Consider the following 16,949-nt stretch of genomic DNA (forward strand, 5'->3'; position numbering starts at 1 on the left):
GGAGCTAATTGGCGGGAAATAGGTCTATTTATTAGATATGAGTGATTAATTTTATGTCAGGATTGGTAGGGTGGAAATAGATCTATTGATTAAATGTGGAGGCTATTAATTTAATATTGGTCTGGTTTCAGGTAGGGAGGCCTAATTTTTAAACATAGGTGCTATTGATCTACCATCTGGGTTGGTTGGGGGATGGAGGCCTAACTGGGCTCATTCACTGCTAGACTTCCATATTTTATGTATCTCCCTTTTTACCAAACAGGGCTCCAATATTCCAGGATCCAGACAAGCAGCAACCAAGCTTCAGAGACCAGCAGCCGCAGGTAGTGAAAAGTACAAGAACAGGTGGAGAGTGCCTGCTAAATGTCCTGATTCTGGTGACTACAGTCCTGATTTTATGTGACTGTCCCGATCAGTCAGGAATTTGTCCTGACTGCAGCGATAGTTGGGATGTATGTATACAGCTTCACACTGTACTGCTCGTTAAGGGCAAGCAACATACACTACAGTTAGATACAAGCAGCTCATCCTTGATAAGCAGTAAAGTGTGTAGCAGGACATCCATCCCAACTATCGTTGCAGTCGGTACAAAGTCCTGACTGAGCGGGACAGTCACGTAAAATTGGGACTGCCCCACCAAAACCAGGACAGCTGGCTAACATTGCCCGTGGCAGTGTGGAATCTGGAAATCCTGCGTTTGCCCCTGGGCGACCCACCCTACACACCCTGACTCCTCGTCTACTCAGGGAGCCCTCTCCACGTGATATCCATTTACCTCTGCAATGTTGTACTGCTGTTTATTTCGTTCATATGGTATTATTGGTTCATTCTGGAATATTTTACTTTTATATTGCACTGTTTGACTTGACATTTGTGTACTCTACCATCCCCCCCATTGTCTCCCCATCCTTACCTCCCCTCTAATTTATTTTTGCTTTTTGTACCCTTAACCACAAACCCTTAATAAAAACTGTTGCTACAAAAACAAAACAAAAAAACCCTAGATAATGGTTTGATCCTGTTTGAAAGTCTGTATGAAGATGGTTTCTTTTATTATTTTAGATGAAGTACATGCTTTTGTGTCTTATTTTTTATTAAATACGATGGGTACATTGCAATGAATAGAAACGGAATCACACAGGTAATAAATCATAACATATATGAATATAAAAAGAGTTCAAACTGACTCTAATAATAACAATGTAACTAGCACAGCGTTACATACATCAATGGGACGGAGCCATATACACATTATTTAATGTACAATAATAGCCACAAGTGGTGTGACTACAGGTGTAGCAGACAATGCAGCTGGATTCTAGGATTCCGGATCCTTCTCATTCACACTGAGCCCTCTTACTACTGATTATACACAACTCCAGACTCGCTCTGCCGGCGCCTGCTGCGTTCTCAGGTAACTCTGTGCGAGTGGAGCCTACAGGGACGGTCAGTGTGTCCTGGGTTTGGGTAGTGACACTGGGCCATTGGACCTAGAATGTTCTAGGTAATAAAGCTGTGAGAACTTATCACCTAGTGTCAGGGTCATGGCTGATCTTGTCCAGTTCTATAGCAATGGCCTCCTTAGTGTATATTCTATTGTCAGGGTCCTGAGAGAAAGGCGCTCCTTCACTCTCTCCCTGACCATCCACTTATGGTAAAATCCCATAGGGATGTCTTGTAGAGTATACAAGAGCTTCAATTTACATAGGCAAACTGAGGCAGGGGGGGGCTTCCTAGTGCCTGTAAACCCCCTCAAATCCTGGGGCACTGTATAATTGAGGTGGCTGGACCCTGCCCCTGCTTCACACGGCTCTGCTTGAAAAGGGAGAGCTGTGTGCACCTAACAGTAGTGCACGCAGCATTGCCCATGTATATTATAGGTATGGGAATAGTTGGAGAGCAGCCAAGCACTGTCTAATATTATAGCCACGCCCCCATGCATGATGGTTACGCCCACTGGTGGCGTGGTGTGGAAACCCCCCTCTACAAATCCTGCATTTGCCCCTGATGTAGGTATTTCTGGTCTCAGTCATCCATACCTTACTGCCTGCTCTGATTTAGACAGGACAGTCCCGATTTTAGGGAACTGTCCCATGCAGTGGGCAAGCTTGTCCCAACTCACAATAAGGGAGGTAAGTTCCCCCTCAGAGTGGTGTACTTTATGCACATGGCAATTCAAGGGTGTTTTAAGTGGAGGTAGGTTCAGTTTGGTATGGCCAAGAAATACAAGCCATCTATGTAAGATCTTCATGCCAAAAAGTCAAACAATTCTCGTTGTCCATATTGTCCACAGATGATAATGGAATTCAGTTGCATGTTGTAGTAGTCAGGTTCTGTCCCCATCTTGCCTTAACACTTTTAATGAAAAACTTTGGATTCAATAAAGTACATACCTGTGTAAATATAATTGTTAGAAATATTAATGATCAAACATGATAAGCATATAACTCATATGCCGTACGTATTGTCTAAGCTGCTTCACTTGGTGAAGGTGTCCACAATACACACAAACATTCAGGGGTAAATTAGTGAAATTGTGCATTTGTGGGCTATATTATGTACAGTTCTGAAACCGTGAGATTTACTAAAGGCAAAAGTGTACATAAAACATCATGTTTTTAAACTGCAGTTTGAAACCTCCGTCCTGATCTATTTTGTAATATACAAACCATGCAATTTAAAAAGCCGCGGTTTTCAAATAAGACACATAAAAGAAAAGTTACAGATTTTTTTTTAACCTGGGTTCAACAGGAGAGATAACTCAGATCACATGCAGCTGCAGCTAGATTGATTGTCAGACTTTAAAATATAAAATAATTAAATAAATTAAAGCTTCATTAGATCACACGCAGTACAGGTAACAGATTGCGGGGAAGAGAGGGGTCTGGGATGTGCATGGGGCCATGAAGGGGGGATTGTATTTTAGAAGTAGATGTAAGAAATCATTTGGGCCCCAGGATGGAAATTGCTGAGAACCTGTCACAAATCAATGCAGGAATACAGCTAAGGAGCCACGAATAAGGTGAAAAACATTCATTGTTTATTTGCTGAAGAGTATAAACAGAAGGTGTAATAATGAGCTTTGCAGTAATTACCAGGTACACTGCTGTTACAGGTAAACAGGAGGTATGGAGAGATCCCAAGCAGCAAGTGCAGGGAAATGCAGAGGTAAATACCAGGTTCACAGATGATGCAGGTAAACAGAATGTATGGAGAGATCCCAAGCAGCATAATCCCAGGAGCACAGCAGAAGGCAGTAACAACAGGATGTGACAACAATAACCAGCAATGTGTGCTGGGAGTGACAGGTATAAATAGAGAAACCACCCAGGTGCAAGGAATAATAAGTGCAGCAAGGTTAACTCCTTAAAAGACATGAAGTAGGCACAGTAGCAGCACCTCTGGTGATCAGAGGTACTGCTGCAAACACACAATAATAAAGTCTAATAATCCTGGAGGCAGGAGCTGCCAATACAATGCAGCAAGCTGCAGGCAGATCGTGACAGAACCCCAGACCTTCGCTATATGTAACACAGATTTCCGCACATGAAAGTTGTAAAATTTGCAGGTGTTGGGACCGTTTTTATGTCACTATACAACTCTGGTTTTCCTGACATTTCTGTTTATTTTCTGTACATTTGCAGCTTGTATAAAACCAGGAACATTAAATCAATGCTGGGAATTACCTTTTTTATAAGTGCATTGATGATTTCATCCATAGTTAAGCTGCTCTTTACCTGAAACTTAAGGACAGAGGTTCCTGTGGAAAAAATATATACATTAAAAACAATATTTTCAGGCCCCTGTGATTGGTTGCTCAATATGACTCAACCTACAGATATGGAAATGGAATCGAGCAGACACTCATAGGCAAACGGTGCAGTTTTACAGTTTCAACAGTAAATCATATAACCATACATAGCTCATGCCAAGTATCCACTTATATGCGCAAAATAATTCCCTTTTGTGCCATACCATGCAGGCTGAAAATATATGTATTGTGCCAACGTCACTGGACTGGTGTTTGAACACAAGTATATTATAACTAGGTTCCTAACCTACTGGTTTTAAAAAGCCAAGAGTATGGTGTTTATGGATGGGGAGAGAGGGCGGGCTCCATCTATTAGGCCTGTTGACTGGGTCCTCCAGGTTACCAGTGGTCCTGCTGGTAATCAGGAGCTGTACCTGACAGGTGTTGGTAGATAGTCTCATATCTGTCTGTAAGTTATTGTGCTGAAACCTATTTTGTATTGTCTTAGTTTGTTAATCAGGAGTGACAAATGTTTAGTTAGAGCCAGACAAGGTGTTTATTTTGGAGTTTTGTTCTGTTTTGCCCACTGAATAAAACTGGCTAAGGCCACTCGCACGAAACCTGTGGGTTTGTGTGAATTCTCGGCTGCTATAAACACTAACTACCCCAGGAGATATATATATACATATATATATATATATATATATATATATATATATATATACATATATATATATATATATATATGTTAATTGGCTGCTATCAAAAATTGACCCTATTCTCTCTCTCTCTCTCTCTCTCTGTCTGTGTCTGTGTGTGTCTGTGTGTGTGTGTGTGTGTATGTTAAGGAATTTAGACTGTAAGCTCCAATAGGGCAGGGACCGATGTGAATGAGTTCTCTGTACAGCGCTGCGGAATTAGTGGCGCTATATAAATAGATGATGATGATGATGATGATGATGATGATGTCACCATTCTGTACTGTAAAATGCGCACCGACTATATCTTTCTTTGTAGTAACATGCTGTGTATATTGTGCAGGAATTAATCTTTTTACTTACTCTTCCCTCTCCTCCATGTGCTGAATGGAGCTCGTACACTGGTCTATAATAAAGATCCTTGTCCTGTATTATAGCCCGGTGTACGAGCTCCAGGGTGCAGGGAGTAACTGCTCAACGGACACTCTTGCTGTTACAGATAACTCTCCCACTCTGTTCAAGCAGTGTAATCACTTCTGGCCTCACTGGTTCGGTTGCAGCAGGAACTATTTCATGTATACTGCATCTCTACCATTGATAAATCAGAATTTGCGTCCTTTAAACTGAGCACTCTAGAGTCTAGACCTTAGATTGTTATGATTGCTCCATTGTGTGAGGTTACGCTAAACAGCAGTTTCTCAAGACAATCCAGGGTGAGGTGCTCATTGGACTGAGTTTATTGCTATCCTGTTCAGATTAGAGGGAACATTGCACAGAGGGAGTACAATGGTATAGGAAAGGGAGCGTATTTTCTACGTACACTACAGCGCCATCTGCCCTCGTCAGTCATTTAGTCATTTTGAAGTTTCCAGTGTAAAGATCATAAGTGAATTGAACACTGCTGACTTCAAAATGTGAAGTGGTGGGCTGACCGCCCATGAGCCCCACCAGTAAGATTACATATTTCAGCTGCAGGTACTATTAGATACACTCTGTTGGCATGAGAGTACCTGTAGAAGTTACAGCCCATGTGATTGCTCTCGGCATGCCCAGCATCACCCCCTGCCTGCCAAAATCGGACGTTTTGGGACGGATGGGGATTTATTTTGTCCAGATTTTTATATATAAATGTTGGGAGGTTTGTGGTAGCATAGGATTGTCCCACTTGAGCATGCCAGGTTACAGAGTCCCACATGTCACAAGCCATTTGGTATGGTATCTACCAGGCTGACTGTCAGTGGAACTCTGTCAGCTTTCGTGTTGATTTTTTTTATTTTGAGAACGGCTGTGTTGAGTCTTGAGAGCCGTCATTGTCCGACACCCTGACATCCCAGTACTCTCTACGTTTAAATAAACAAAGGGGTGAGGAGTAGGGCACAAGTTCACTAGGTACACCCTGCCACGACCACCACTGTTATATTGTGACCTGAACTACCGAGACCGCAGGGAGTAGGGATTTTATGTTTAATTGCCAGATGAGCACTTGTATGAAAGCCTTTGCCTTAACCACTTACTGTATCTCAAAGACCAGACCAATGTTCCCAATCTTCAGATGCATTGGCTTCACCAGGAATCACTTTGTATTTTTACACTAGCAAAGCAAATTTGATATTGTATTTCGGACAAATAGGGCTTTGTTTTGGGAACATATTGGAATAAATATAATTTTTTTAATTATAATATGAAGAGAAACATAGGCAATTATAGGGGACCAAATATCATACATATAACATAATAAAATATAACACAGAATAGTTCTCTAGAGTACTTACTGAACATAGTCTCTGTTATACTTATTCCCAATGCTGCTAATCATTATTTCACTACTTTATGACAATAGATCAGACTCAGATAATAGTGTCAGTCTGACACATAACTTACCGACTGTTGTATTTCTTCCAGAACTTGTAGGAATAGACTGACTACTGGGTACAAGTACTTTAGCTGTGCTAGATACAGAAATAATAGTTGATCCCTTTGTAGTGTTAGTTCCAAGGCTGATACTTGAGGTTGGTGTAGTATTAGTGACAGTACTTTTAGCTGTTGTAGTATTTGTAGCTGGAGTAGTAATGTTTGCCGTAGTATTAGTAACAAGGCTGATACTTGAGGTCTGCGTAGTATTAGTGACAGTACTTTTAGTTGTAGTATTTGTTGCTGGAGTATTTATGTTTGCTGTAGTATTAGTAACAAGGCTGATACTTGAAATTGGTGTAGTGTTTGTTATAGTACTTGTAATTGTTGTAGTATTTGTTGCTGGAGTATTTATATTTGCTGTAGTATTAGTAACAAGGCTGATACTTGAGGTCTGCGTAGTATTAGTGACAGTACTTTTAGTTGTAGTAGTATTTGTTGCTGGAGTATTTATGTTTGCTGTAGTATTAGTAACAAGGCTGATACTTGAGATTGGTGTAGAATTTGTTATAGTACTTGTAATTGTTGTAGTATTTGTTGCTGGAGTATTTATATTTGCTGTAGTATTTGTAACAAGGCTGATACTTGAGGTCTGCGTAGTATTAGTAACAGTACTTTTAGTTGTTGTAGTATTTGTTGCTGGAGTATTTATGTTTGCCGCAGTATTAGTAACAAGGCTGATGCTTGAGGTCTGTGCAGTATTAGTTACAGTACTTGTAGTTGGTGTAGTATTTTTTACAGTATTTGTAGCTGAATTTGTTTGTGTACTTGTTACTGGTGAACTGGTCTCTTCAGTCTGCGATGCGGGACTGGTGGTTGTGCTCGTTGTTTTAGATTTTGTATTGGAGAGGTCACTAGGTGTAGAAGAAATATTGTTGGGTACAACGACAGTAGTGGGTTCTGTAGTAGTAATGATAGTACCACGTGTTTCATCTGGTGATACGGTAGTTATGGTATAAATTTCTCTGTTAGATGTTGCAATGGGTCCTGTATCTGTGGTATTAGCTGAATCATTCACATATTCAGTGTTGGTGACACTTGTTAGATAAATGCCGTGGGAGGTGCTGGTGTTAATTGCTGGATCAATCATATTGGTAGAGGTGATGTCAGTTGATGGAGAGCTAAAAATGGTAGAACTTCTGTACATTGTTGGGTCAACCATTTTGGTTGAGCTGGTGTCAGATCTTGGACTAGTAGCACAAATTGTAATGATATATCTTGTTGTAGTAATACAATGGGTTGGACTGATATCAGTAGTTGTATCAATCACATTGCTGGTGTCAGTAGTTGTATCAATCACATTGCTGGTGGTGGTGTCAGTAGTTGTATCAATCACATTGCTGGTGGTGGTGTCAGTAGTTGTATCAATCACATTGCTGGTGCTGGTGTCAGTAGTTGTATCAATCACATTGCTGGTGGTGGTGGTGTCGGTAGTTGTATCAATCACATTGCTGGTGGTGGTGTCGCTAGTTGTATCAATCACATTGCTGGTGGTGGTGTCGGTAGTTGTATCAATCACATTGCTGGTGCTGGTGTCAGTATTTATATCAATCACATTGCTGGTGCTGGTGCTGGTGTCAGAAGTTGTATCAATCACATTGCTGGTGCTGGTGTCAGTAGTTGTATCAATCACATTGCTGGTGCTGGTGTCAGTAGTTGTATCAACCACATTGCTGGTGATTGTTTCAGTAGTTGTATCAATCACATTGATGGTGCTGGTGTCAGTGGATTTATCAATCACATTGCTGGTGCTGGTATCAGTAGTTGTATCAATCACATTACTGGTGCTGGTGTCAATAGAATTATCAATTACATTGCTGGTGCTGGTGTCAGTAGTTGTATCAACCACATTGCTGGTGATTGTTTCAGTAGTTGTATCAATCACATTGATGGTGCTGGTGTCAGTAGATTTATCAATCACATTGCTGGTGCTGGTATCAGTAGTTGTATCAATCACATTACTGGTGCTGGTGTCAATAGATTTATCAATCACATTGCTGGTGCTGGTGTCAGTAGTTGTATCAATCACATTGCTGGTGATCGTTTCAGTAGTTGTATCAATCACATTGCTGGTGCTGGTGTCAATAGATTTATCAATCACATTGCTGGTGCTGGTGTCAGTAGTTGTATCAATCACATTGCTGGTTCTGGTGTCAGTAGTTGTATCAATCACATTACTGGTGCTGGTGTCAATAGATTTATCAATCACATTGCTGGTGCTGGTGTCAGTAGTTGTATCAATCACATTGCTGGTGATTGTTTCAGTAGTTGTATCAATCACATTGATGGTGCTGGTGTCAGTAGATTTATCAATCACATTGCTGGTTCTGGTGTCAGTAGTTGTATCAATCACATTGCTGGTGATCGTTTCAGTAGTTGTATCAATCACATTGCTGGTGCTGGTGTCAGTAGATTTATCAATCACATTGCTGGTTCTGGTGTCAGTAGTTGTATCAATCACATTGCTGGTGATCGTTTCAGTAGTTGTATCAATCACATTGCTGGTGCTGGTGTCAATAGATTTATCAATCACATTGCTGGTGCTGGTGTCAGTAGTTGTATCAATCACATTGCTGGTTCTGGTGTCAGTAGTTGTATCAATCACATTACTGGTGCTGGTGTCAATAGATTTATCAATCACATTGCTGGTGCTGGTGTCAGTAGTTGTATCAATCACATTGCTGGTGATTGTTTCAGTAGTTGTATCAATCACATTGATGGTGCTGGTGTCAGTAGATTTATCAATCACATTGCTGGTTCTGGTGTCAGTAGTTGTATCAATCACATTACTGGTGCTGGTGTCAATAGATTTATCAATCACATTGCTGGTGCTGGTGTCAGTAGTTGTATCAATCACATTGCTGGTGATCGTTTCAGTAGTTGTATCAATCACATTGCTGGTGATCGTTTCAGTAGTTGTATCAATCACATTGCTGGTGGTGGTGTCGGTAGTTGTATCAATCACATTGCTGGTGCTGGTGTCAGTATTTATATCAATCACATTGCTGGTGCTGGTGTCAGAAGTTGAATCAATCACATTGCTGGTGCTGGTGTCAGTAGTTGTATCAATCACATTGCTGGTGCTGGTGTCAGTAGTTGTATCAATAACATTGCTGGTGCTGGTGTCAGTAGAATTATCAATTACATTGCTGGTGCTGGTGTCAGTAGTTGTATCAACCACATTGCTGGTGATTGTTTCAGTAGTTGTATCAATCACATTGCTGGTGATTGTTTCAGTAGTTGTATCAATCACATTGATGGTGCTGGTGTCAGTAGATTTATTAATCACATTGCTGGTTCTGGTGTCAGTAGTTGTATCAATCACATTACTGGTGCTGGTGTCAATAGATTTATCAATCACATTGCTGGTGCTGGTGTCAGTAGTTGTATCAATCACATTGCTGGTGATCGTTTCAGTAGTTGTATCAATCACATTGCTGGTGCTGGTGTCAGTAGATTTATCAATCACATTGCTGGTTCTGGTGTCGGTAGTTGTATCAATCACATTGCTGGTGCTGGTGTCAATAGATTTATCAATCACATTGCTGGTGCTGGTGTCAGTAGTTGTATCAATCACATTGCTGGTGCTGGTGTCAGTAGATTTATCAATCACATTGCTGGTTCTGGTGTCAGTAGTTGTATCAATCACATTGCTGGTGCTGGTGTCAATAGATTTATCAATCACATTGCTGGTGCTGGTGTCAGTAGTTGTATCAATCACATTGCTGGTGATCGTTTCAGTAGTTGTATCAATCACATTGCTGGTGCTGGTGTCAATAGATTTATCAATCACATTGCTGGTGCTGGTGTCAGTAGTTGTATCAATCACATTACTGGTGCTGGTGTCAATAGATTTATCAATCACATTGCTGGTGATCGTTTCAGTAGTTGTATCAATCACATTGCTGGTGCTGGTGTCAGTAGATTTATCAATCACATTGCTGGTTCTGGTGTCAGTAGTTGTATCAATCACATTGCTGGTGATCGTTTCAGTAGTTGTATCAATCACATTGCTGGTGCTGGTGTCAATAGATTTATCAATCACATTGCTGGTGCTGGTGTCAGTAGTTGTATCAATCACATTGCTGGTTCTGGTGTCAGTAGTTGTATCAATCACATTACTGGTGCTGGTGTCAATAGATTTATCAATCACATTGCTGGTTCTGGTGTCAGTAGTTGTATCAATCACATTGCTGGTGCTGGTGTCAATAGATTTATCAATCACATTGCTAGTGCTGGTGTCAGTAGTTGTATCAATCACATTGCTGGTTCTGGTGTCAGTAGTTGTATCAATCACATTGCTGGTGATCGTTTCAGTAGTTGTATCAATCACATTGCTGGTGGTGGTGTCGGTAGTTGTATCAATCACATTGCTGGTGGTGGTGGTGTCGGTAGTTGTATCAATCACATTGCTGGTGGTGGTGTCGGTAGTTGTATCAATCACATTGCTGGTGGTGGTGTCGGTAGTTGTATCAATCACATTGCTGGTGCTGGTGTCAGTATTTATATCAATCACATTGCTGGTGCTGGTGCTGGTGTCAGAAGTTGTATCAATCACATTGCTGGTGCTGGTGTCAGTAGTTGTATCAATCACATTGCTGGTGCTGATGTCACTAGTTGTATCAATGACATTGCTGGTGCTGGTGTCAGTAGTTGTATCAATCACATTGCTGGTGATTGTTTCAGTAGTTGTATCAATCACATTGATGGTGCTGGTGTCAGTAGATTTATCAATCACATTGCTGGTGCTGGTGTCAGTAGTTGTATCAATCACATTGCTGGTGATCGTTTCAGTAGTTGTATCAATCACATTGATGGTGCTGGTGTCAGTAGTTGTATCAATCACATTGCTGGTGATCGTTTCAGTAGTTGTATCAATCACATTGCTGGTGATCGTTTCAGTAGTTGTATCAATCACATTGCTGGTGCTGGTGTCAGTAGTTGTATCAATCACATTGCTGGTGATCGTTTCAGTAGTTGTATCAATCACATTGATGGTGCTGGTGTCAGTAGATTTATCAATCACATTGCTGGTTCTGGTGTCAGTAGTTGTATCAATCACATTACTGGTGCTGGTGTCAATAGATTTATCAATCACATTGCTGGTGCTGGTGTCAGTAGTTGTATCAATCAAATTGCTGGTGATCGTTTCAGTAGTTGTATCAATCACATTGCTGGTGCTGGTGTCAGTAGATTTATCAATCACATTGCTGGTTCTGGTGTCAGTAGTTGTATCAATCACATTGCTGGTGATCGTTTCAGTAGTTGTATCAATCACATTGCTGGTGCTGGATGCAGTAGATTTATCAATCACATTGCTGAAGCTGGTGAAAGTAGTTGTATCAATCACATTGCTGGTGCTGGTGTCAGTAGTTGTATCAATCACATTGCTGGTTCTGGTGTCAGTAGTTGTATCAATCACATTGCTGGTGCTGGTGTCAATAGATTTATCAATCACATTGCTAGTGCTGGTGTCAGTAGTTGTATCAATCACATTGCTGGTTCTGGTGTCAGTAGTTGTATCAATCACATTGCTGGTGCTGGTATCAATCGATTTATCAATCACATTGCTAGTGCTGGTGTCAGTAGTTGTATCAATCACATTGCTGGTTCTGGTGTCAGTAGTTGTATCAATCACATTGCTGGTGCTGGTGTCAATCGATTTATCAATCACATTGCTAGTGCTGGTGTCAGTAGTTGTATCAATCACATTGCTGGTGCTGGTGTCAGTAGTTGTATCAATCACATTGCTGGTTCTGGTGTCAGTAGTTGTATCAATCACATTGCTGGTTCTGGTGTCAGTAGTTGTATCAATCACATTGCTGGTGCTGGTGTCAATAGATTTATCAATCACATTGCTAGTGCTGGTGTCAGTAGTTGTATCAATCACATTGCTGGTTCTGGTGTCAGTAGTTGTATCAATCACATTGCTGGTGCTGGTGTCAATCGATTTATCAATCACATTGCTAGTGCTGGTGTCAGTAGTTGTATCAATCACATTGCTGGTGATCGTTTCAGTAGTTGTATCAATCACATTGCTGGTGCTGGTGTCAGTAGTTGTATCAATCACATTGCTGGTTCTGGTGTCGGTAGTTGTATCAATCACATTGCTGGTGCTGGTGTCAGTAGATTTATCAATCACATTGCTGGTTCTGGTGTCAGTAGTTGTATCAATCACATTGCTGGTGCTGGTGTCAATAGATTTATCAATCACATTGCTAGTGCTGGTGTCAGTAGTTGTATCAATCACATTGCTGGTGATCGTTTCAGTAGTTGTATCAATCACATTGCTGGTGCTGGTGTCAGTAGTTGTATCAATCACATTGCTGGTTCTGGTGTCAGTAGTTGTATCAATCACATTGCTGGTGCTGGTGTCAATAGATTTATCAATCACATTGCTGGTGCTGGTGTCAGTAGTTGTATCAATCACATTGCTGGTGATCGCTTCAGTAGTTGTATCAATCACATTGCTGGTGCTGGTGTCAGTAGTTGTATCAATCACATTTCTGGTGATCGTTTCAGTAGTTGTATCAATCACATTGCTGGTGATCTTTTTAGTAGATTTATCAATTACATTGCTGGTGCTGGTGTCAGTGGTTGTATGAATCACATTTCTGGTGCTGGTGTCAGTAGTTGTATCATTCATATTGCTGGCATCAGTAGTGCTATCACTCACATTGCTGGTGCTGGTGTCAGATGTTGGATCAGCAGCACATTGAATAATTATGTATCTTGTTTCAATACAATGAATGCCGGTGGTGTCAGTAGTTTTATGAAACATATTGGTGGTGCTGGTATGAGCAGTTTGTGTGACAGTAACACTGTCCTCAGGTGTCTCGGTAAGTGACAAGTTTGCAGTGTTGCTGGTGGCAAATGTATCTAGAATAGCCTTGGTGTCGGATGCATCATTCATAGTGGTGGTGCTGATGTGAGATAATGAGGTTGGTGTCACAGTAACACTGTCCTCAGGTGTCTCAGTAAGTAACAATATGTCCCCTGTCGCAGTGTTACTGGTTCCCAGTGTCATATTAGATACATCCAGCGATAGATCAGAGGAGGTTTCAGGCATAGACGTCTGAGCACACACCGAGCCAATAGCTGCAAGAAACAATCAGGGAAAGTATCATTCAGAAAAGTGTGACTTATAAACATTGTATATATCATCAGAATCAATGATTCTACAAGTTACTAACTGCTGTAGAACTTGATATGTAGAAATGATGACTAGTGTAAAGTGCCATTATGTTTTCTGTATATTGTGCCCTTCCACCCCCATCAGGTCTCTCTCTATTCCTCCGTCCATTTCTATACCCTGAAATTAAAGAGAAATCGGACACTAACTGGTTTAATATATCAAGTATCGATCAATGAAGTTATTGCACTCACAACATCATTGGTCCCTTGGCACATAATATATACAGTATATAAAGTTACAATCACAGTTTATTTGAAATATATATTAGATAGATAGATATATAGATAGATAGATATGAGATGGATAGATAGATAGATAGATAGATAGATAGATAGATAGATAGATAGATAGATAGATAGATAGATAGATATGAGATAGATAGATAGATAGATAGATAGATAGATAGATAGATAGATAGATAGATAGATAGATAGATAGTAACACAGTTGATGAAGTTGAAAAAAGTCCATCAAGTTCAACCTATCTTTGATCTCCTGTGATCCCCTCTTATATTCAAAATTGATCCAGATGAAGCAACCTCCAATCTGTTTCAATCGGGAAAAAATCCCTCCTGACCCAATATTGCAGTCTTTCTTTTCCCTGGATCCACTACTGACCTTTATTTAAATTAACAGTCGTATACCTGGATTCTCTTTTCAGCTAAAAATTTGTCTAACCCTTTCTTAAACATATCAATTGAATCTGCCATCACAATCTTCCCTGGCAGTGAATCCAGTTTCTTAACTGCCCTTACTGTAAAGAACCCCTTCATTTGCTGGTTGTGAAGCTTCCACTCCTTTAACCTTAGCGGATGACTGTGTGTCCTGTGTACAATCTTTGGGGTAAAAAGTTCCCATGAACATTCTCTGTATTGACCCTTAATGTATTTGTACATAGTAAACATATCTCCTCTTAGACGCCTCTTTTCTAAAGTAAACATGCCTAAACTGGCTAACCTTTCCTCATAACTTAATGACTCCATACCCTTTATCAATTTTGTCGCCCTTCTCTGAACCCTTTCTAGTTCCAAAATGTCTTTTTTTTTCTTTCTTTTTTTTATAAAATATTTTATTTGAAGATTTTTTAAGTTTTAACAGCATATTGGTTAGATTACAAATCAAACATTTGGTATAAGCAATTATTAAGAACCCTGTTATTTCGTAAAGCTACAAAATTAAGGGTGGAGATGTTGAAAAATGTATTTTTTATAGAGTGGTGCCCAGAACGGTTCTCCGTATTCAAGGTTACACTGTGTTCCCATGCAACTATGCCCCTTTTTATGCATGCCAATACTTTATTTGCCCTTGCAGCTGCTGCTTGACATTGAGCATTATTGCTAAATCTACTATCTATGAGCACTCACAAATCCTTTTCCATTATAGATTCCCCTAAATGTATCCAGTTTAATTTATAGATTGCATGCTTGTTTTTGATCCCTCAAAGCATAATCTTAGATTTATCTATGTTAAATTTCATCTTGCATGTGGCCGCCCAATCCTCAATTTTATTCAAGTCTCTCTGTAGAGAAGCTACATCTTGCTCTGATTTTATTACCTTACAGAGTTTAGTGTCATCTGCATAATGGAAACTTTACACTCTAAGCCATCACCAAGGTCATTAATAAATATATTAAAAAGGAGTGGCCCCAGCACCGAACCTTGAGGTACTCCACTTAACACTTTTGACTAATTAGAAAATGTTCCATTTATTACAACTCTCTGTTCCCTATTTTCCAATAATTTTTTGACCCAAGTACAAATGTTGTTTTCTAGACCCTGTTCCCTTATTTTGTAAACCAAACTCTTGTGTGGCACTGTATCAAAGGACTTTGCAAAAGATAGATAGATAGATAGATAGATAGATAGATAGATAGATAGATAGAAGAGAGAGATAGATCTCTACAGTAACTGCTTCCATTGCAGTAGGTTATAAGAAGTCGGGTCAACACTTGGGGAACAAAAGCCAATGGTCGTTTTATTCATTTTATTGTGGGGAGTATTTGGTTCCCCCCCACACCCCACCAGTTTTACCTGTTACAGTGAAAACCTGGAATTACCGAAAGAAGTTTCCTGCTGGGCTAATCTTCCCCGCCTGAATGTCTTTTATAATAATACATTCAATTCATAGCTATATAATAGATAAATATGACATAGATATATTATATATATGCAGTAAAGAGCAGACAGATGTGACATAGATATGCAAAATATTTGAGATATATAATAGATTAGCTGAGTTAAGTTATTAAGTTATCAATGAGTAGAATGTAACTGTCAACATTTTAAAAATAATTAGCAGCTAAGATGTCATCCAAATCCATATTAGTGGTCCAACCAAGACCCCAACCACGCCAGTAGGCATCCCGAGCCAATTGTCAGCCCTCTTTGAAGTTTTCATCCAAATCCATCCAGTGGAAGGCCCAGAACAGGCTCCCTGGGTCAAAGTTATGCCCAGCGTACAGCAATGGGAGGTCCGAGCAGGACCATAACTCTCTGAAAACCTGGCCAGGATCCAACTGGACCATCTCGCATTGGTTTCATCCCAATCAGTGCAGGGGTGTTCGAATGCATAGCCAGACAGACAAACAAACTAATTAATGATTTTTATATACAGTATAAGAAGATATAATCTAGTTCTATAAAGAGGGGACAAAGAACAGAGCTGAGTGCTGTAGTTAGATATTGTGTTCTACATGTGGCTGCCATATCAGGGCAGTAGTAAAGGGTTTGAAGGCTTTGGGTGAAATATTAGCTCAACTACCAATCTCTTGGCAATGGTAATTTTCATAATTCTAAATCAACCTTATAATCAATATAGACAACACATGAATAAATATTATAATAATGTAATAATTAGTAAAAAGGATGTTAATAACATACAAACGCATTTGACATCAGTGGGCAGTTTGCAGTCCATTAAAACTCACACAAGACACCATAATTTTTCGAGTCAGATCCATGTCATGTCCTACAGACCTCTCCACTTACCATGGGTCATCAGAAGGGTGAGTACAGTCTTGTAGAGAACCCATCCTGTAGGGGTGGTCATGATCAGGGGGTCCTGCATGGAGGTAAGACGTCTCCCTATGATGTCCTTCTGGTTGTTTCCACTTCTCTCAGTACAATAAGTCACCTATTTCACAGAACTGTAGAGAGTGGGTGGCTCTCATGCCAGACAGGAGAAATTCTCTAACATTGACAGCATTGTTTGTATAATACAATAAACACATAATGAAATGGAAGATTTGTTATCAGACCTGGCTACATTCCGAGTGCTGAAATTTGTAAATCGTTTCCTTATTATTTTTAGTGACCAAATAAGACACAGATTTTTTAAGACACATCCCTGGCAGAGAAAGTACAGTGAAAAGATTATGATTTATAGCTTCTGAGTT

The 16,949-nt window shown here is 40.1% G+C and overlaps 1 protein-coding gene across 1 annotated transcript; it reads right to left on the reverse strand.

The window, feature by feature from the left end:
• Window positions 1-1,109: 1,109 nt before the first annotated feature.
• On the reverse strand, window positions 1,110-16,586 carry LOC142157964 (uncharacterized). The gene is made up of 4 exons (XM_075211466.1): window positions 16,543-16,586; window positions 6,331-8,291; window positions 3,687-3,760; window positions 1,110-2,393 (listed from the first exon to the last, which is right to left on the reverse strand). The coding sequence occupies exons 1-4, from the start codon at window positions 16,584-16,586 to the stop codon at window positions 2,307-2,309; spliced, it is 2,166 nt and encodes a 721-aa protein (XP_075067567.1). The 3' UTR covers window positions 1,110-2,306.
• Between the last annotated feature and the right edge of the window lie 363 nt (window positions 16,587-16,949).

This window comes from Mixophyes fleayi, chromosome 5, assembly GCF_038048845.1.
Source record: "Mixophyes fleayi isolate aMixFle1 chromosome 5, aMixFle1.hap1, whole genome shotgun sequence".
NCBI classification, from domain to species: domain Eukaryota; kingdom Metazoa; phylum Chordata; class Amphibia; order Anura; family Limnodynastidae; genus Mixophyes; species Mixophyes fleayi.